This window comes from Bradysia coprophila, chromosome IV (genome assembly GCF_014529535.1).
Source record: "Bradysia coprophila strain Holo2 chromosome IV, BU_Bcop_v1, whole genome shotgun sequence".
NCBI classification, from domain to species: Eukaryota; Metazoa; Arthropoda; class Insecta; order Diptera; family Sciaridae; genus Bradysia; species Bradysia coprophila.
The window spans coordinates 5768469-5791167 of record NC_050738.1 but is presented as its reverse complement, the minus strand read 5'-3'; the positions used below and the strand labels follow the sequence as shown (position 1 = coordinate 5791167).

Sequence of the window (22699 nt, the reverse complement as noted above, 5' to 3'; positions counted from 1 at the left end):
TTTTATGCGGATAGTCCTTAAGCCTGCAGTTATAACCGTCGTTCGGACAAGCCCCTAAAATATCTTAAAGAAGGCGTCTGGTTACATCTCTGGATACAGTGTAGCGTGACAAATCTATGAATTTCACATTCATTTCCAGTTGGTGACCACCTCAGCCAACAATTGGGGATCGGGATTTAGCTCTCTCAGCAACTGTACATCCAGTTCTCCATTTTCCATGATTAGCTTCTTGCACATGTTGTCAATCGCATGAGTGCAGTAAACTGTCTGCATGAATCCATCGATCACGTCGTCCATTCCGATCCCCATTCCCTTCACACCAGCATCATCAAAATAAAAGGAACGCAGTTCGCCGTCAGGATTCGAAGCGATGTTGGTTACGTAGACATCGTCTTCATGTACGGTTTTTATCTTATGTAGCAAACCAGGTGCAATATCTGCAGTTTCGCCATCTTTGGCGAATGGGGCTGGGGCCCGAGCAGAGCAAATTGTGATCATTTTAAATCCAGAAGGACTGTTGCATGCGATTATTCGTACTGAGTATGCGTACATCTGGCCGTCCAAATGGAACCCAATCTGTTGATGGTTTAGCTAGTTAGTTATAGGTATTCTGGGCATACAGACTGTTAAAGGTCGGAGATAGTTCACTTTATCAGCGGTGGACACATGAATAATCTTTACACCGAGTTCCCTGGCTGAATAGCGAATTTTTTCCGAATTTGAGCATTCTACAGCGAATTTAAACGCAAGGAAAGATTCGATAGTTAGAAAAACCAATTTTCGATAGTGTTACTGTGTGTCTTATACATTTAAAATCAATGGCAATGGGTGCATAGATTGAACATTACCTGTTGATACCTATCGTTTGGACACGCCTCAAGTCCAATAAGTTCCTGTACAACCCACAAACTGTAGTCTGACTCATCCTTTGCATAGAAGTCATCCAAATCCCCATCAGTGCGTATAATATAAACGCCTCTCCCTTGTGAATCATATGGCGTTTTAATTACAGCCCTTCCATTGAAATTCTGCTCAACGATTTCCCTAATGTCTGCCTTTGCTATACCAACCATCGTCTTTGGACCCCTGATTTGAATACCGTGCTTGGAGTATTTTTCATTAAAATCTCGGTACGCGTACTCAGACAAAATTTTATTTTTTCCAACAAGACCAGCAATGGGATGGGGGCACATGTACGTTTTTAAGTTGTTGGTCACTGGGAAGAAAGACCACGTACGATAACTCATCGTGCAGAAACAAGCCCGAATGTTTTGCCATTCATCTTTATATTTAACCTGCATTGTTCCGTCCACGAAACGATAAAGTGTCTCGATTTCCCCATCTTCTCGCTTACTAAACATGGGAACAACGTGGATCGATTCTTTCGTCAATTTCGCCATGATGTGCGGATACGCGTAGTCTCGTCTCGTTTTTCTACCGTACATATGTGCCAGGCCACCTGCCTCAACTGGCTGCCGTTTCCATTCGTCATTCAGTACACACAAATTTGAATGAGTTTCGTACACCTGAGCACTCGGTGGCATTGCATCCTGACCAGCGGTATAAACGTTCGTTTCAATCAGCAAAAATTTCTTTTTACCATTGCGTCCTTTGCTGTAAATAAGATCCACACCTGCGGAAATATGTTCCTTAGAAAACTGAAAAGTGAATCATCAAAATTTTCTAATTTCACCGGAATAAAGAACAAATGTGGGGTTTTCAGTCAGCAAGCCCTTCAGCACTTGTTGATTAACATGCGGACGTGTTTGAGTGTAACTTTCGATAATCTGTGCCGTTGACCAATTTTTCATAAAATCAACGATCTCTTGATTTAGAGTTTTATTAAACACGGCCGTTTCAACACATAACTCATAGCTAAATGGATCGTCTGGTTGCACAACACTGACTTGTCCCTCGCCAATTCTAAGATGTGCTGGTAGGACTGGATTCATCTTAAGTTTAATTGTAAAATATTGATTTAGATATGCGACCAAAATGTCATGGTAAAAGGGTGAATATGTAAGTTACAAAAATGTAACTCGGCAGCAACTATTTCGGCAGATTTCATTTTTCTATTCACTACATACTGCCGTGAACACCTGAAAGCAGAGCCTTTTATAACATATAAGCTCGGGGGAAAAGTGCACCCCAGTCCCCCGTCGGTGCGACCCAGTAGTTCTAGGTGCGACCCAGTGCACCACAGTACTACAAAATAATATTTTAGGATCCCTATAATTCAAATAAATCGTATATCGAACGTTAGCATTTACAGTTATTCCGAATATTCTATCAAACGTCAAAATATCGTCAGCCATACATTCCACGCTTGATCTAAAAAAATGTCTCCGATGAAAAAACTAAGCAGGGCAAAAAAAGAAACTCAAACGGGACACATTGATAAAACAAGTGCCCAGCAATGAAAGTATACAGAAGGTATGGTCCAATGTCAAAATTTGTATGGAGCGGAGCAAATAGCTATTTCGTTTATTTCGTCCTCAGACGAACTCAGTTCTCTTTTAAATTTCACCAACATTATCAAACTCACCAAATGGTTTAACGTAACCTCACACACAGAAAATTTAAAATTTTGTACATTTTTGCAATTATCGCAGCTAGAACCCATTTGATCACATTTATTTTGATTCAAACCGATAATGTGTAGGGTCTTCTAGGTGAAGATAGTGAGCTGGAAAGTTGTATTTGCAAATTAAGTGTGCTATTGAGCAAAAAAAAAATCCAATTAGAAAATTATTTACAACTCATTTAGTCAATAGCACACTTAATTTGCAAATACAACTGTCCAGCTCACTGTCTTCACCTAGAAGGCCATACACATTATCGATTCGAATTAAAATAAATGTGATCAAATGGTTTCTGGATGCGATAATTGCAAAAATACACAAAATTTTAAACGTTTTAAATGTTACGTTAAACCATTTGGTGACTTTGATAATTTTGGTGAAATTTAAAAGAAAACTGAGTTTGTCTGAGGACGAAATAAACGAAATCGCTATTTGATCAGGCTTATATGGATGTACCATACCTGGTTTGTACTTTCATTGGTGCCCAGGGCCTTTTTTAACATACAAGGTCGGAGGAAAAATGCACCCAGTCCCCTATCAGTGCACCCCACTGTTTATAAATCCGCCCAGTGAAAAACTCATTGTAATCTGTCACATAATTTGTTTCTTCAAATTTAATCTAATTATTTTAGCGCTGCAATTCAAAACTAATCATCCGCTGTAATTCAAAGCTGCGCCTATATTTTTGTATTTATTTGATAATTGCTGATAATTTCATCGGCAGCGAGACATGAATTAAGAGGGGTTAAGAGGGCCGTCCTAGGACGTTGGAGTTTACATCGCGCGTAAGCGTAAGAGAAATAGAACGTTTTGAAAGCAGAATATCTGAAAATTTTCTCACTCGCTCCGCTCGCGATTTGTACCTTTATCTCGAAATCAGAGAATGTTAACTAGAAGAGACCGATTTTTTGAAGCCATGAGATCTTGCAAAACTAGTGACCAGCCTTTCTTCAAAAATTTTTGCCTGCGGCGAAAAAAGCAATATCTTGAACCGACTAATGTATGTTTATCTGCGTTCACTACTGTTAACGAAAACAAAAAATAAACATGGGCCCCTTGGCGACAGAAAAATTGTCCCTTTCGAGAGAAAAAATGGACCCTGCGGAAAGTTGTGCACCCCAGTGAAAAATCCTTATAAAAGGCACTGCCTGAAAGTGCCATCGTGTCAACCTCTTATTTTTATTATTCCACTTTGTTTTGCGCGTGTATGCCTCACAAGATATGAATGTGTCTAACAAATGGGACAAAAAAGACGTAACACGGTGGCACTTTCGGGAGTCACTGTATTCACTTTTTATGAGATTTATCATTTCGTCCATGGAATCAACGCACTTCAAGCAAAAGTGGTACGCTAAATATGGTACTGAAACTTAACAGTGCTTCATACAAAATTTTACACTGTAAAAAGAGTGGGGATAAAATTTCATACAAAATAGTACTCTATTTGGCAGCTGTCATCAATAGCTCTTTTGCTTGAAGTGTGTTGATGGAATCCATAGTGGACGTGGTCTTAAATTTTCACTGCGCCTATTAATTAAATTTACTACACTTTTATGAGTTTAAAATGCACAGTGCTAACACTCACAATTCACTTCGAAATCAATTTATAAAATGCCAATAAATTTGTTCATTTTATTCAATTGGGGTTAATCAATTTTGAGAGTAGAATTCGATCAATAAGAACAACTTATTTGACTATTTTATATTTCGTTTGCAATGCAAATGTGGTTGAATATCAAGTGAAATTGGTAATTCGAATTGGAATGTCGTCAACTTGAACAGTAAAAACCCGATGAACAATAATTATTTGCATAGGTAATCGTATAATAGCGTAAATAAATAAAGTATTCAGCTGTTTTACAAGCTGGTGCTCAAAATACCGTGCTGGAATATTTTGTATTTCATTTAATTCCTTCTATGTTGCTAACATACTATAGTTTTAACAATGAGAATTATTAGTTAGTTAGGTAGGGTAAACAGGCCAGTTCCGATCGTCTGTCAGTTATGAGTACTGAAAGAGGAAATCAAGTCGCAAAAATCTACGCTGGAACGAGATAAAACCAGACTCTTAACTAAAAAGAAGAAGGCTCGTAACTATCCTGTTTCTATTATTACCTTATCCTTGGATGAAGAAATTGTTATTTTTGCCACCGAGTGATAAACGTTTCTAATGCCACTCAGCATCATAATATGCAAAATTTAGAAACTTTAGATGCCTCTGTGGCATAAAACGTTGTATGCAACTGGATGCAGAGTACTTTATTAGGTTCACGATGTGTTTTGCTCACTTTGCACATCGATTACATAAAAAAACTATTTTATACCCTAGGTATCTAGCATAGATTGACACAGGTTGAGTATGCTAATTACATCGTGTTCCTAAAAAGGCATTTAGCGTCGAGGAGTTGCATACACCGTTTTTCTCAAAAAAATCGACGAAAGTTAACTTTTCGTCAATGGGGTGAAAAAATATTCATAAATTCTATCGACCTAGACCTCTGCGACTCGCAGAAAATAGGAAATTGTTGGAAATTTTTAACAGGATAAATCAGATTAAGCTGAAACTGTGGGTATGTTAGTGGAGCTCATTGGGACAAAAACTAAAGACCACAGGGAGTTGAGGAAATCGACCAAGAAAACCACCTTTTCGACCATTATTTTAACATTTTCGTAATTTATTATAACTCCTTCAATCTGAAGTGCGTCTCCAGTGGAAGGTATTTCCATTGTATTAGATGCTCCTCTTTCATCTAGGGCTCACTAGAAAGACCTTCTCAGGACATATGGAAATGTATAGAGCTAGATCGAAAATGTGACAAAAATTTTCCAAACCTTGGAAACCGCGTTTTAGGAGCGTGATGCATTTAGTGCAAACAGGGACGTGCTTTACTTGTCCTAATTAAGTCAGTGAAAGTCTAGATAAGATATTCAAATAATGCTCTGGTATAAGAATAGTCTTTCATTGATACACAATCTTTTTGGTGAAAGAAGAGCACCAAGAGCAACAAGAGTTTTACACAACAATTTCCTAACTTTAGTCGCTTCTTCCATGGTGCCACAGTGTCAATTAAGTTTCTCCGATATTCAAAGGATTTTTCTCTGCGCAAATGTACAATGCTTCCCAATTAACGTTAATAGAATCAAAGAACATTTATGCTGCAATTTAATATGCTAAACTGAGAGACAATTAATAAATAAACAAACGAAACAGCAACAATTAAAACTACGAAAACTTTGCAATTCATTTCACTAATTATCTAAGCTGTAGCGTCTGATAGTATTATTCTCTTCCCTATACTACATTTCACCACAACGCATACAGTACATATAGAGTCATTGTTGTATACATTAGGGGTAAGCCATTATGAATCGTACAATTCGTAAGTATGACATTTTCGTAACTTTTGACATTTATCCCACGGATTTTATGTCAAAAGTCTACGAAATCGCCGTACTCACGAACTTTACGGGCCATAATGGTTTACCCCTATTATAACAATCTTTGGTGTGTAGAATTGGTGTGCTTCAGTTCAGATGTATACGTTTATATTATTGAGCTTTGAGTTGGGAAAACTTTTTAATGTGATAAAAACAAGAGATGTGCTGCTACACACAAAATTGCCGAATAAATGGAAATGAATTGCTGCCTAAAACAATTTCGAAACTCCTGCCAGTACACACTTTGATTTGAAAATCGTTTTTGACTATTAAATCCGACAATTTTCGCAGAGATGCAAAACATTTCATGTTCATTCAACAACAAAATATATTAATGTTGTTCGTAGTTCGGAATTTATTTTTGATTTAAAATCAAAACAAACAAACAAACAATCATTCATATATGTATATTGTATCCCCCCCCACAAAAAAAATATTTATACGAAAAAAGGTCTTCCTCCTTTTTCATTTTCGTTTTTATCCTTTCCCATTTAAAATACTTTCTGTAAATATTTCATTGCCGAAGTGAGAAGATCATTGATGTTTACATAATAACCATTACTATATACCGTACGCCTTACGGCATAGAAAACGAGGGATGCTCTCTGACGTCTGAGTATACTGTTGGATGTTATAACGGCATCAACAACCCTCCGAGGAGAATAAAGATTTTCATAAGTTTGAAAAGGTCAGAATCGTTTTGTGCCTTGTGTACACTTAGTTGCAAATGGGTGTTTATAGTTATCTACACTAAATCTATATGTGTATATGACTGACTTTGACTGTTGTGTGTATATTTTCCGTTTCTAACAAAAAGGATGAGAGACGGCCGATTATTATGTTTTTGTTTGTATGCTCAATTTAGTTGGAATTATTTTTGCTCTATTTGCACCGACATTTTATCTTAATAATAGTTTGGATATGCATAGTTATTACGCTACGATGTTGTTGTTGTTTTATCCTCCCTCGGGTTCATCACAAAAGTTTGGTCTAGTTATTTTATCATCCGTGTAGTTTTGGTACGGCCAACGGTTGGTACGGTTAACAGGCGCATCTGGCAGGAGATTTGAAAATAACCCGAATTTATAATAGAGAAACGCCGATTTTGTTAAACAAATTTAGATTTAAAATCCTTTGACTTTAGGGGTCTCGTTTAAAACTTTTGTCAAAGTTTGTGCATTTTCCACCAATAATAGTATATTATTGCGGCTGGGTTATAAATCGAACATTAACACAGAGGAAAACCGACTGCAACGACTGCTCGAGGTGCATTTACAAATCGTAGGATGATAATAATAATGAAGTTATGTACATCGCAAAACAATAGCAACGGCGACAGAAATTTAATACCCTGAAAAAGTCCAAAAAAATGTGCCTCTTGATGACAAGGAGCACTGCACAAATTTCAGCTTTCTTTTCTCCTCCATTATCGGTACGGACTGTTTTCAACGACAATGGAAGTTTTACCTTCATCACAGCATAGAATAAATTTCCACATCGTTCTTCACAATAGCAATCCTCAGATTCGTTTGATTTGTTTGTCTCACAGCATATACTTATGCCTTTCAGCAGGAACTGACTACTTTACGCTTTGTTCATTTTAATGAAATTTTCCCCATCCGGCTATATGGTTGTCAAAGACACAAAAGAACCACATATTGCTAATGGTTCAGCCCCACTTATTATCTTTTGAATTAACAAAAAATCCAATTAATGTTTATTACAAAACACTGAAAATGGGAAACACCAACCGAGTGAAAGCCAAAGTAAAAAGTTTTTAATCAATTTACGCTGAAATATTTGGTTTTCGTATATATACTAAAAACTTTTAAGTAAATTAGCTAAAGGAAAATTGCTAACTTTTTAGATAATGCAAATTACACTGTTGTTTCATGAAGTTTCCACTTTTTACGCCAATAAATGTTTCGCTACAAAAAAGAAAAACGAAACGAAAATCCTTTTCATATGGCGACCAACTTTTCAACAATAAGAAAATTAATGCGAATAGACGAGGAAACGAAGAACAAGAGGAAGACGACGAAAAAAAGCAGAGCGAAGAGCCAGTACCCGTTTTCACTTTGATATTGAACTGTTGCCAAAAACGACTAGCTTCTTTCTATAATGCTGCCACATAAAATCCAATATAATAAAAACCATTCTCTTGAGTATATTAATCGGAAGCAGTGTGCAAGAGGAAAAAAAATTACTTTAGCCCAGTTTTATAATATTGTAAATCTATGAGGGACCGAACAAAAAACTTCCATTTATCACAAAATAAATGTCGTACCATATAAAACTGTTGCTTTAATCTAAACGTTGATGCTCAAAGTTCTATGGACTTTTATTTTATTAGGATGTATTATGCTCATCCATTTCTATTACACGATTTTGGATGTATAGTTCCTTATTTAGATGCACTAACCTTTTACAAGCGACAAGCGTTCTATGATTTAGTCATTGAATCTGTTACGTCCTTTTTTTCAAAGTATCGCGATGTGTTACACATAATCTTTTACTTCATTAGATTTTCCATACATTTTGCTATATAAGAGAATAATAACCAGAGCTGAAGGCTCTGTTTTGTCGTTGTTACCGATAACTGATGATAGTCTAGACGCTTTTTTTAAATATACCTTTTCGGTGTAAAGCTAAGAATCGCTATAAAACTATAAAAAATAGTACATTACTATGCAAGGGAAGTAAAGTGATATCTCGTATCCAGATGAGTAAAAGTAACCGAGGGCTTTAGCCCGAGGTACATTTACTCATCGTGATACGAGATATCACTTTATTTCCCGTGTGTAGTATAACGTTTTCCTATGCGAGTGATGTAAAGGCTATTGCCTATACATGTAACAGCCTTATTACATGCACAAGCATAGGAAAAGACTTTTTTCCGTTTTATGGCTGTTACAGACAGCAAGCGTATGACCAATATTATTATCGGGTCTATTACTTCTATATATCAAAGTATTTTTAATCAGTTAATTTGAAATCTTGTACTTCATTTTTTTTAACATCCATTTTAATATACAAAGGTTTGTGAAAATGAATAAAACAAAGATAATTATGCAAAATAAAGGACCATATTACCAAGAGCTTGTCATTATTTTTGTCGTCGATAACATATGACAAGTTAACTAAGTCGGGAAAAAAAATCATTTTGTTAGCTGTTTTAATAAAAAACAAAGCAAATAAGCGAAATTCGATCCGAATTAAAATGAAATTAATTGCAATTTTTACTTAAAATCAAGGCGCCGCCGTGACGAAAGTACACACTACAAAAAATTGCCAACATTTTTTGTATAGGCAAAGGAACCTAACAGCAACTTTTTGAATTTTCACCTTGACTTCAATGCCTCTAAAAGTATGTAAGCAATACCCTCTCTAGCAAAGAAACTTCGTTCTGATGCTGTCAAAATGCCACCTTATTCCTTTGTTTGTAGAATCATACACTTTTGACTGATTTCTAATTTTACATGTTACATAGAGGCTACGTTGCATTTTTCCACCTTCTTAATAAATGTAGTTCTCTAGCAACCTAGAGAGGGTATTGATGTTAGTCGTAATCTGTACGTAAAAATTGGCCAAGATCGAGATATTGCATCTCAAACTTTAGCTTTTAGTATGGTTATATTTGGCTCATTTGACCCAATGATGCATTTTAAACATATTTGATGCTATCCTGATGCTATAGTATATGGAAAAGCTTATGCTGAAACAAATGAAGTAAAAGATTATATAACATGCGCGCAGTGTTCGGATATCAAAATTACTTAACTAGAAGAATAATTCAAAGATTACACTTCAGGTCTATGTTGTTGTCCCGTTTTCGCTTATGTAATAAAATAGAGTACACACTTGTCACTATCAGTCTCGGCAAGCCTCGACTCCTTCGTAACAAGTGAGTAATTTATATTATCTGTCTAGAACAATAATCTCGAGCTTATCCCTCTAGGGAGTTTTTGTTTATCTCGATATATCTGTTCTCGACAGATAAAATATGATATGCACCTACAGCCAGACTGTTATTTTGACGTGTAGGCATTATGACCCACCCCTTCGGCTAGGGCAATAATGTCCTACACGTCAAAATACCAATCTTGGCAACAGGTGCATAATATATATTGCATCAGTCTTTTTTTAAATACTCAGCTCAAACGACGTAATAGATTCGATTACACTTCAATTGAAATGCTTGCCGTCTGTTGTGTAAAGTTCTTCTTCCATACACACAATGAAACTCATTACATTCCTTTCAATCCTTTCAGAAAATATTACTTGAATGGAAAGAGCTTTCGAAGTTTCTGTTTCAATGAGACTCGAATTAATTTGCGATAAGAACTTTGATAAAATTGCTTACTGAAAACTAAGCGAATTTGAGCGTAAAGTTGTCTACAAGGATTTCTTGTAATGAATTGCAATTGATTCCGAATTCCTTTCGATTTAAATCTATCATTTCTTTCGACGTAAAAGGTAAATATTGAATTCCCTTTTCAAAACTAAATTAGATTAAGCGACTACGGATATTATCGTACAACAGTTTTATGTCGCACAGTTCATTTATTGATTTATAAGCGACAAAAAATTGTTCTGTATCAATCCAACAACCTGTGTGTAGGTACATAATATCGTCTCAGTCAATTTTATAATTCTTTTGCGGATCAAGGGGATCGGGTAACCGATACACGAGCATATGTATTAGGAAAATAAATAATTCCACACTAAACTATAATGACGGGGGCGTCAGTGGTATTTACTTATTATAAAATGACAACGACATGAACAGCATTACGAGTTTATTAATGCTTTCGCGAGCGTTTTAGTTTTTGTAATGATGTCTGAGCTTGTTATTTTATGAATTTGGAATTTAACGTTTGTTTCCTCGATATTTTTTGTTTGTATGTTTTACACCAATCTAATTATGGATACACTTTCTATGTGCTCTGTAATTCGTTTAAAATGTGTGTAATGGCCGCTGTGGAGTGAACACCTCTAATGCGATGGAAATTAATTGACGAATTTATTATTTTATTTACCTTTGTTTATTTATTTATACAAAGATTTCCATTGTTTCGGTTCTATTTTTCCAACACAAAAAAACCACCGGATTGAGTCACAATCAAACCACTCCCGATTGCATGTTCAGCATGAATTAAGGGAAAACTTTCAGTATGTTATTGATAAAAGTTAAGGTACGTTTGTTTATTAATTTAAGCGAGAAACAAAGAAATACACTGAAATGAGAAACACTTTTTTATCGAAGAAATATCCCATACACCTTCGCGGTGATGTTTGATGTGTTTTGTGCCCAAACAACATTTTTTGCTGAGTTTGTTGTAAGTTTGTTACACTTGACAGATAATCGATTTTGTAGCAAAAAAACTTATTCTTGTGCGAGGCTTTTTTTTTCAGAAGTTACTTCGAAATGTTCTTAAACTCGTTTAATAATTTATGAATTCGATAAGTATCCTCATTTGATACTTATCAAAGTATATTTTAATCAAATGCGTCGCTGAAAATCCTCCAGAGTCCAATGACTTTAAGAGTATACGAAAGGAAATGGAATAAAGATTCCAATTTAATAGCGTCCGAATCACACATCCCAATCAAATGTCCACAGTCAAATTTGCTAACATGCCCGCACGTTAGTAAGCGGGCGTGACGCAAGTCCACTACCAAAAATGTTTTAACAAATTTTTTTTGAGGACGGTGAAGTATATTAACAGCAACTTTTTGACGTCTCCCCCTTAACTCCAATGACTCCTAAACTAGGATATCTGGAATCTAGGAATCCATACGAGTTCAACGAGCTATCACACGTTACTGCAGCTTCAAAATTGGCCGAGATATTGAACTTCGAAATATTGATGTTTGTATGAAAATAAGCAAAATTTCGTTTTTTCAGATAACTGAAATCGCCTACGTTAGTTAGTTCCTATGGAAAAGTGGATCCAGCAACTCCTAAGCGTTTCTATAGATTTTCCTGAAATTTTGGTTATATGCTAATATTGGCCCAAAAATAAGAATGGAATTTTCAAAAGTTGGAAAAAACTCATATCTTGGTAGCTGGAGCTCCCCAAAGTCTCCATACAAATGCCATATAAAAGCCAATTTGTATGTGTGTGGGTGTGAGTTGTGTATTTTCTTGCATGATATGGATGGTAATGTGGTGAATGGTGTGTGTTGTTTTGGGATGTATTTCTGGTTGGGAATTGTTGTGATCCTTCAGTATTAACTTCCACTAGGTCGGTTCCTAAATTTTGGGATGACAGGTGATTCCTCTTGTACTACCTAACTTCCATCTGATTTTTTGATGGACTTGGGTTTTTTTTCGACATGAGTAAGATGTTCCAGAGTTGGTTCCTAAATTTTTGGATGACATATGATTCCTCTGACACTTCCTAACTTCAATCGGATTTTCTGATGGATTTGGGTTATTTTCGACATGAGTGAGGTGTTTCAAGGTTGGTTCCTAAATTTTGGGATGACAGATGATTCCTCTGGTCATGACGTCACGTGACGACATCATAACATTAACATAAATTAAAAGAACGTAGCAATGTGAAATGTGAAATATGGCTTCCTAGAGGTCATGACGTCACGTGACGATATCATAGTTAAAAAAAAAATTAAAGAACTTAACAATGTGGAATATGAAAAATGGCTATAGCCCCTTTGAAGCGATTAGTCATTTGTTATCGATAGCTACGATATAGTAAAATGCATTTAAAAAAAAATAAAGTCCAAGATTCGAAATCAACCGATTAAAAGTACTCTGATCGATGGAAGATGGAAGTAATAGAACCAACAATGCATAATACATAATAGCCGTCTGTAACAGGTTAAAACTAATGAAATAGTTGATTTCTTTTCAAACACTAAGTGGTACCCTAAACATTCGAAGTAACAAATTTATTCAGCGATAAGAGTCTTAAAAGACGATATGATGAAATAACAACAAACGTTCTTTCAAACCCTTATCACCAAGCCAATACAGGGCCGATTGAAAAACTGATTACTGTTCCGGAATCCTGAGATCATGTGATATACGATTACATTTTGTTTGACTAAGATCCGTCGAGTCAAACACATGTTGACATTGGCTTGGCTGCAGCGACATCGTTCAGTGAAATGGTGAAATAGTTCTCTATCGGTAGAGTTTTGATAGAACTGAGAAAAGAAAAGTGACGCCGTAATCCCTCTCCAGAATGGAATACCACAAGATAGACTCTAAGTGGAATTTATTTATTTAGATAATTATTGACTTTCTATCATTACAACGCACTGCTCCTAGCATGAACATAAGAAATATTTGGAGGCTGATGAAGACATAGTAGGCACTGCGTTTCTTTCGTAAAGATAGATTGCGTTGTTGCGTTGTATGAGTTAAAACACACAATACAATCAATGTTGAGCGGTAGCTCTCATCACAAAAGCCACCAAATTGGACATTTGTCAAAGTAGTGTTCATGCTGGTAGCAGTTCATTGATCTTTATCAATCGAAAGAAATATCGATAACTACAGTTTGTTCATTTCATTTTTACACAGTTTCTAAAGATTGTCGATATGTCAGAGTTTTTAATGTACCCAGTCAATTAAGTTCTTCCCAAATTGCGCAATATTTGAATTCGCGATAGAAATTTTAAATTTTGCGCCAAAAATTCATAATTTGGTAAGAACTTAATTGACTGGGTACATTTAAAACTCTGACATATCTAAAACTGTGTAAAAATGACATGAACAAACTGTATTGATATTTTGATAATGATCAAGATATCGATAGTTTGATACTAAAAACCCGATATTTCTTGATAAATATCCTTTTGAAAAACATGAAAAATAGGAACCTACAATCGGAAAAAAAACGCTAGATCCGTCAGACAGCACGTCATCTGTTACTTATAAACATCGAAAATAATACGAAGCGATGGGTTTTCGCTTATGTATAATAAAAACTATGGTAAAAACTAAGGAACAAATAGATTCTGTATCGAACGAGGTATCAGATTCGATAATAAATCTATAATTCCTGTCTGTCACCGTTATTGAATTCCAACCCTTTAATCCTTCAAGTCTGAAAAGATAAAAATGAAATGTGACTGTGACATTTTACTCTGTACAATTATTATTGTAATTTCATAAACTGATTACAGATGATATCACGTTTCTGATTTTCGCAAAGACATTCCCGTTTGACAGATGAGTGATCATTCGCACGAAAATATCTTATTATACACGGCGTTATTGTGAAACTTCTTCGAAATAATTATTTTTAGCAAAATTCCTTTGAGAATTAAAGCTTCATGACAATAACACAACAATGGGAATATTGTACCGGTGGAAACTGGTGGAATGAGAGGCGAAGGCGAAGGAGTATAATATACATTATAATTAAAGTTTATTTAGGTAATGTCAGAGTGATATCCGTATCCATATTCACACATGTATGAAAATAGTGGCGTATATGTATAAATCTTCAATGTTGTTTCACCGTTTCACCGAATATAACCTGGGAAATTATATAAAATATTCAAGCGAAATGGAGTAGATATGTATAGAGAAGTAAAATGTCTTTTATAATAAAAGTGTATAGAGCTATTGTATCTATTCATTTTCAGTAGAAATGTTAAACCACTCTGCGGGAAACACCTCGACTTAATGTTCTTCTTCGTCTCTAATTTACATTCCCGCTTGATATGTTTTTGAGGATGTTATTTTCCCCAAAATTCACAAAACGGATGATCTCATTGTGTTTCACATGCGAATTTAAAATAGACAACATAACCACCAAGTTTTTGGTTATAGCTTGTTTTTGCCACGCTGTCTGTATACATAACAGCAAGACGATACTTATGTATAGATAATGTGTAATGCCATGATTTAACATCCTTGAAAATATATATTTTTAGGGATATATGGAACAATGATAGGGAAGACATAAAATGTTGTAATCAAAATTTCGTTATACTTTACACCATTGTATCGTCATCACAGCTCACATATAAATTATAGAATATTTTCTGAATATAGGCACTGTCTCAATCTGTCCCTCTCGCTCTCTATACATTTATTATGACAAAAAGGGTTTTATTAGACGTGTGTGTGATAAGAATTTCCCAGATACATTTTTTTCCACCGAAAATACTTCATATCTCTGTCTCAGTCTTGAGGTTGGGAGGATATTAAATCGAAAAACATGATAAGGTGACACGCAAAGCTCGTTTATATTTATACTCACCGAGCCCATCCAGTGTGGCCGTAGGCCATGGTATAACATTATATATAAAAGGCATTTTGTTGACATTGCAATTTTGTTTATTATTTTGATTTTATGTGGTGCTATTTTCGTAATAAAGAAACGAGAAAGAAATTTTTGAATAGATGTCCGGTGCTTTATGTAATTTTTATTGGTTAGGATGTTATTATAAAAAGGAGATATGTTTCCATAGATCATAAATCAGCCATTTTTGGGCCGGTGCGGAATAATAATAAAATAAGATTATGATAGCGTCCGGTACGATAAAATGAAAATTCCGGCAATTTAATAATCGTTTAGGACATCGTCTTCATCTTCTTTGTTTATTTTTAGAGTTGAACGGCAGAACCTACACAAATTGGAAATTTTTTTGTTTTTGCTAAATTTCTAATTTATTGTTAAATCTCAACCAATGAGTGAATAATGTTCGAATTGTATCTTCACAAGCTTTTATATTGAAAGCAATTTATAACAATTTGTCCTTATTATAACGAGCAACAGACTTAATTGATTGCTATGCTGAAGTTGCGGGACAAGTAGAAGATAAACAATTTTGATCAACCGGAAAAGTCATTGGATTCTTATGAGGTTACTTGCCATTTTGACTGTTTTACCTTTGTTTTGCAGCCTGAATCTATTCAACCATAGAGGGCCATATTACTGAAGATCGAAAAGATCGAAAAATCAAAAACGTCGGCGAACTTCGACGACACCCCATGGCCGTAACTTTAGTAAAACCAATTTTTTTCTATACAGAAATTTTACCTGATTTTTTTGTGGTTTTTTGTCTAAACGACCACGGTGTGCTTGAACGATGTATAATTAAAAATGTAATGTAACTCAAATTTGATTGTATATAAATGTTAGTCGATGTCCACTGATCATAAATCAGGGCAAGTGGTCGGAAAGTGGACGGTAACTTTTTGAAATATTTTATTGAAAAACCATTCTTTAACAGGTAAAGCGTCTCTCCTGCACAACAGTGTCAACATGCAGGTCGTACCATACAGTTTAAATTAAAGGCTGTTCAATTACATTTCGAACGATACCACACTTTCTATATTTGTGTTTATAAGCGCGATGTTAGAAGAATATTTTCATATGAGTAGGTACTTTAGTGCATTTATTCAATGTTGTGAGCTAAGATGGATATAAGTCGTGACTCTTTGATGTTAATTTCGTATTCTAGGAACTATTCTTGACTAAAAATGGCCAAAGATTACGAATAATAGTACATTTTCTACCTTGGTGTATATTTCGAGAATAACTTCGTATGTACAATTGTATATAACGAGCGCCAGCGAGTGTATATACAATTGTACATAAGAAGTGATTCGAGAAATATACACCAAGGTAGAACAATGTTTTATCTCCTGCAAGCTGATATTTCATACATTAGCGAAATAACCACAAAAATTTGGATTTAATAGTACATTTTCTACCTTGGTGTATATTTCGAGAATAACTTCGTATGTACAATTGTATATAACGAGCGCCAGCGAGTGTATATACAATTGTACATAAGAAGTGATTCGAGAAATATACACCAAGGTAGAACAATGTTTTATCTCCTGCAAGCTGATATTTCATACATTAGCGAAATAACCACAAAAATTTGGATTTAAAATTAATTAATTAAGCATGTTGTTTTAAAACGCATTCACAACAAAAAAAACATCATACAGAGAATCCTTTATTTACTTACTCACACACATATACTATCCACCTCAACATTTCGTTCAAATTACATCATTCCGACCGACTACTCTGATTATTTGATCGATGTAGAAGTGACTAACGAACCACTACCGACACCAATTGCATCGCGTTATGTGATTTGTTGGCGTAGTGGTCAGCATGTTTCGTTGATATGCTGCTGGTCCCGTGTTCGCTTCCGCCGTTCGGCGTTTTTTTTTTTTCAAATATGTAGATGGAAAGTAAATTTACCCTAGGTGGGTTATGTGTGAATTATCCAATCGTATAGGCTGTGGTTATGTATGTGTTTGTGTTTATATGCAGAAACGTGTAATGTATGAAATATCAGCTTGCAGGAGATAAAATTAATTAATTAAGCATGTTGTTTTAAAACGCATTCACAACAAAAAAAAACATCATACAGAGAATCCTTTATTTACTTACTCACACACATATACTATCCACCTCAACATTTCGTTCAAATCACATCATTCCGACTAGGGGCCGTTCATAAATTACGTAACGCAAGAGGGGGGAGGGGGGGGTATGAGGCAAGCGTTACGGTTCTAACAAAATTGGGTCAAACTTGACCCTTTTAGCGTTACAGACCCGGGGGGGGGGGTCTGAAAAATGTTGATTTTTGCGTTACGTAATTTATGAACGGCCCCCTACTCTGATCATTTGATCGATGTAGAAGTGACTAACGAACCACTACCGACACCAATTGCATCGCGTTATGTGGTTTGTTGGCGTAGTGGTCAGCATGTTTGGTTGATATGCTGCTGGTCCCGTGTTCGCTTCCGCCGTTCGGCGATTTTTTTTTTTTCAAATATGTAGATGGAAAGTAAATTTACCCTAGGTGGGTTATGTGTGAATTATCCAATCGTATAGGCTGTGGTTATGTATGTGTTTGTGTTTATATGCAGAAACGCGTAATGTATGAAATATCAGCTTGCAGGAGATAAATTTAGTTTGGTTGATTGATTCAATGTTTTTCAATAAATTGCTTACCACCGCGAACACTTTTGAGCATCTAGGCAACATCGTGTCAGTGGTAATCGTTAACAATTGGTTTTTCGACCAATCGAAAGTCGGATTGACTTTGTATGTGGCCCAAATAATTCTAGGTTTTAGGAAAAAACAAACTTGGTTACGCCCTTCAGTAATGGTGCCGTGACTATTTTGTCCAACACGAGGTCAAACATTGACAGATTCGTTTTAATTTCAAATCAACACTTTTTCCCGCATCTCTCAAACAGGTACTTCATCATGATACATTATGACGTTGTAAAGTAACGAAGCAAGTGAACTGTAATTTTTCCGGAAAAATGGTTGCATTTTTAAACTCTGAAAGCATGTCAAACTCAGCCACTTCAAATTTTAAATTGAGTACAAAGTTTCTGCATAAAGAGTCACTCGTTTTATAAATAAAATTGTTAACAAAAGTGCTTTTCATTGAAAGATAGGATGTTGAATATTTCATCGTAATATCATTCGAATATACATTATACATGGGTACACCTTTCAGACAGACTACTTTCCCTTCCAATCAATCGTAAATAAATAATTTTCTTTCATATTTGAAATAAAAACTGAAATGTTCAATCGAAATCGATTTTCCGGAATATTACCTTGAAGTGAACTTTAGTTTTTTGATGGATTTGAATTCAATTTAATGCAACTAGGCGTGGCAGTGGCTGTATACATTCATATTTGCAAATTTTTTTTGGAAGTTTTAGTTTCAAAAATGTTGATGAAAATATGTTTATTGGATCATGAGTTAAGCTCTTTGATTGTGCCTATGACGGCCTTCTCGGCGATGGATATGACAAGATATTTTTGCGTATTGCGAGTACTGTTTTGTATGATTTTTTTTACAGATTTCTTTCCAGTGCCAAAATTTGTTTGATACACTGTCCAGTTTCAGTGTTCTATATTGAGAGTACTACTCATGCTTGAAGTGTGTTGTTATTTTTGATTTGCAAGGTCTCTTGCCAAACTCTTGCCAAAGTACTTCAAGCATGAGTGATACTCTAAATAGGGCACTGAAACTTGAAAGTTTGTCACACAACTGTGAAAGACTGTTAAAAAACAATTTCATTAGTACACTATTTGGCCGATAGCTGCTCGCTATGCTCTCTTTTCTTGAAGATCGTTGCTCTAGCACATTGATTACATTGGCATTTATTGACGGGATCTTTCCTTAATTTGCATTCGTTGCTATAAAATCTACTACTTGATTAACTGATTTAACAAAGTTCTATGTATAGTTTCCGGCTGGTGAGATTGGGAGTCTGGTGGGAAAAATACTGATTCTTTGTCAAATAGATTGCATTCGTTTTATTGGTGAAATTAACAATAGGAATTCTGTGCGTCCTTGTACGATACACATTTTGATAAAATCTGAATTATATAATGAGAAATTGTCAATGCCGATTGTCGTAATTGTCTTGGGGTAAAGTAGCATTTTTTCGGCTGCTCCAAAACATAATTGCGAGTTAATTTGTTCGTTTCCAGACCTTTTTCCAACAACTCTGCACGAAATAGATTCAATTGTTCAAATGTTGGGCTGGGACATTGTAGAATCGTAATCCATTCGTTCGTTCTCTCCTCCAATCCAATTGCATTCTGGATAAACTCAGAGTAATTGCATTCGGGATTAGCCTTGCTGGCATTGTTGAAAGTCTCTTTAACTCGACGGAAATTGTCACTAATCCAAGATTTTACGGTAGAAAAATATTCTGCTGAATAGCACTGCTCCTCACTGACAGGAATCGGCCTTGGATCCTGAAAATACACTATCGGTCCCACTACTGGTGTCTAATTTGAGAAAATTGATAAACTTACTATCTTCATACAGTTACATTCAAAGGGCTTTTTAAATAAAAGCTCGTTCACTAAAAGTCGGAAATCAGGTCGTTGGCTGGTTCTTTTGAGTCTAGCACACTCAACCAAGGTAGTTACTAAATTCTCTGCACTGAAGTACACGGAATGTTTGATATTTACTGCACATTCGGGTGGATAGTATACGTAAGTGCAAGCCATAAATGGATAAAATGTGTCCGTCAAAAGTTTTTTCCAGTTGTCCAGCCCACTATAGACAGCTGGTTCGCAGTCGCTTTTCTTATAACCGAAATACGTATCCACAATGTGTTTTGATGCTGTTTTGAAATCATCCACTGCCTTCCTGTAGTCGGTGTAATTGCAACCCATTGCAGTTCCTTGATCCAAAAAGCCATATTGGAGGGCGAAATTTTCATCGATTTGGTTATAAAATTTCAATTTGGACCAACATTGTACTATATTGTCTGGTTGATCAATGTAAGTCTAATTTTGAAAAATGTTACTTATTATCTCTCGCCTGTAAAGTGCACTTTATCGTCGCAACACAAAAATAACTACGTCATTTTCTACAGTTTTCGGCTGTAGAAAATTTAAGTTTATGCTTGCACTAACACACTCAAAGAATATGATTTGCCTAGGCATGTAATGTCCGAGTTTAGTTTGTTTTTTGCTGTGTTCAAGAGAAAATTATCCAAACAAAAGTTTTCCAGATTCTTTAGTGGTTATTCTTCGTCGAGTGTATAATGTGCGATATTGTTGCGTCGACGATAAAATAACGCTTCATCTATTATGCTACAGGAACTGTAAAATGGTATTACAGTACTCGACCTCGTCTACGTTTCGGACCATTTTACAGTTCTAGTAGCATATTGTTGCCCACAAATAAAATTATACCGGGTTCTGGCAATCACATCCTGGAACAAATGATACCGCCGCATTAGCGCTAAGTACCTAAAAATTCTAATCGATAAAAAATGATCTCAAAAACGAATCGGTAGGGCTTACCAGTGCGCAAAAATATATGGAAAATAATTGAATTATCATTTTGATACAGCCAGTGGAAATAGAACTGTCGACGTAAAACATAATTCAAGGTATTTATACTCAGATGTGTTAAGTTTGCTTAGCAGAAATGTGTTTCTATGTCAAATAAATTGAGCCTGAAAAGAATACGTGAAGCATTTGCGCAGTGCTTTGCTTAGTCATGTGCCAGAGGTTTTAAAACGCGAATTTGTCTCTTAAAAGTTACTTTATGTGTTCAATTGTTACCTCTAACAAGAGCCTAAAACTATTCGTGAATAAGAGCTCCTGGATATTTATTCAACTGGATCAGCTTAGCGATCAGTTTCGATCATTTCTATACTTAATGCATGCAGAAGGTTTGCAAGATTTACAAGATTTATGTTGTCACAACTTATACTCGAATGGCGTTTCTAGCACTTCAATAGTTTTTACATGCTACATGCGTCGAAAACCGTACTTTTCATGTTTGAAGCACTTCTTTCAGCATGTAATATATATTATCACATACGCGCGGTGTTCGGATGTCAAAATTACTTAACTAGAAGAATAATTCAAAAATTACACTTCAGGTCTATGTTGTTGTCTCGTTTTCGCTTATGTTATAAAATAGAGTACACACTTGTCACTATCAGTCTTGGCAAGCCTCGACTTCTTCTTCACATCTAGTGTCGCCTTGTTGGCTCACCTCAAAAGGCCACGAGAAAATTGTGTTTTCTTGACGACTGGAGTGAGAAAAGTGCAGCATTTTCCCTCCAGTGGGGAGAAAAAAGAACTTTTCTCATACAAAATGTCACTTTGTTTATGTTTTCGAAAATGGAATGGCGAATCGATCTTTTTGTTTCGTGGAGAAAAACGGCAAAACACAACATGCACGCATAAAAAACGGTGTGTTCACTTCTGGGAGAAATAAGAAATTCCAACTCGACTGAAACTGCGGCCCTCGCTTCGTTCTGGCCCAAATATAGCACTTCTTGGAATTTCCTGTTTTCGCCCCTCGGCAAAGAAAAAACTATTTCTTTTGCAAATAAATTATGGAATTTGTCCACACTTGCCATATGTTCGATATTCGTTATGTTTGCTAGAAATTTTTGTTAACCAATGAGTTGCTACAAGTGCTTTCAAACAAACATCTGGATGATACGCACCATGTCACAACACTGTTTCTAGCATGAACACAATATATTGGGAGGCTGACGAAATCACAGTAGAAACTGCGGTTTTTTGTAAAGATAGATGACTTGTTTTCGTTGTATGAGTTAAAAGATATAATACAAACAATCGTAAGAGGTACCAGGTAGCTCCTATCACTAAAACCTCCAAATTTGACACTTGTTAATTAGGGATGGGAGACGTTCAAAATTATCGATAATATCAATCGAAGGAAATTATCGATAATTGATTAATCATATCGTTATCGATAATTTAATAATTATCGATAATTATCAAATTATCGAAATTTGATAATTATCAAATTATCGATAATTTGATAATTATCAAATTATCGATATTTCGATAATTATCGAAATATCTATCGTTTTATAATTATCAAATATAATTGATACTATATTCGTGTCACAGATATTGGACGGGCGAGCGATTTCTTTTCTTCTTCTCAAATTGTTCTCCAACAATCTTGTAATACGGCAAGCTACTCTCTCATAAGAAGGAGGAAAGCACAAGAAATACTCATTCATGTAGACAAGAATATTGAATAGTTCTAAAGCAGACGTCAGAATAGAATATGGTACTATTGATATTCTGATAATTATCGAAATATCGATATTTTGATAATTGAGTTACAAACAAATTTTTATTTTATTTTTTATCGATGGAGAACCTAATTATAAGACACTTTGT

General features: G+C 35.3%; 2 protein-coding genes across 3 annotated transcripts; both read right to left on the bottom strand.

Moving 5' to 3' along the window:
• Window positions 1-17: 17 nt before the first annotated feature.
• On the bottom strand, window positions 18-18810 carry LOC119066766. Of its 2 annotated transcripts, none has more exons than XM_037169406.1 (4): window positions 18806-18810; window positions 1694-1952; window positions 849-1633; window positions 18-576 (listed from the first exon to the last, which is right to left on the bottom strand). In XM_037169406.1, exons 2-4 carry the CDS (start codon window positions 1950-1952, stop codon window positions 130-132), a joined length of 1491 nt encoding a protein of 496 aa, XP_037025301.1. In that variant the 5' UTR covers window positions 18806-18810; the 3' UTR covers window positions 18-129. The 2 variants fall into 2 exon arrangements, with proteins under 2 accessions (XP_037025301.1, XP_037025300.1); XM_037169405.1 differs by lacking the exon at window positions 18806-18810 and adding an exon at window positions 4168-4372.
• Window positions 18811-19291: 481 nt separating this feature from the next.
• LOC119066778 lies at window positions 19292-20878 on the bottom strand. Its single transcript, XM_037169437.1, has 4 exons — window positions 20825-20878; window positions 20714-20770; window positions 19823-20302; window positions 19292-19762 (listed from the first exon to the last, which is right to left on the bottom strand). Exons 1-4 carry the CDS (start codon window positions 20861-20863, stop codon window positions 19328-19330), a joined length of 1011 nt encoding a protein of 336 aa, XP_037025332.1. The 5' UTR covers window positions 20864-20878; the 3' UTR covers window positions 19292-19327.
• Window positions 20879-22699: the final 1821 nt, after the last annotated feature.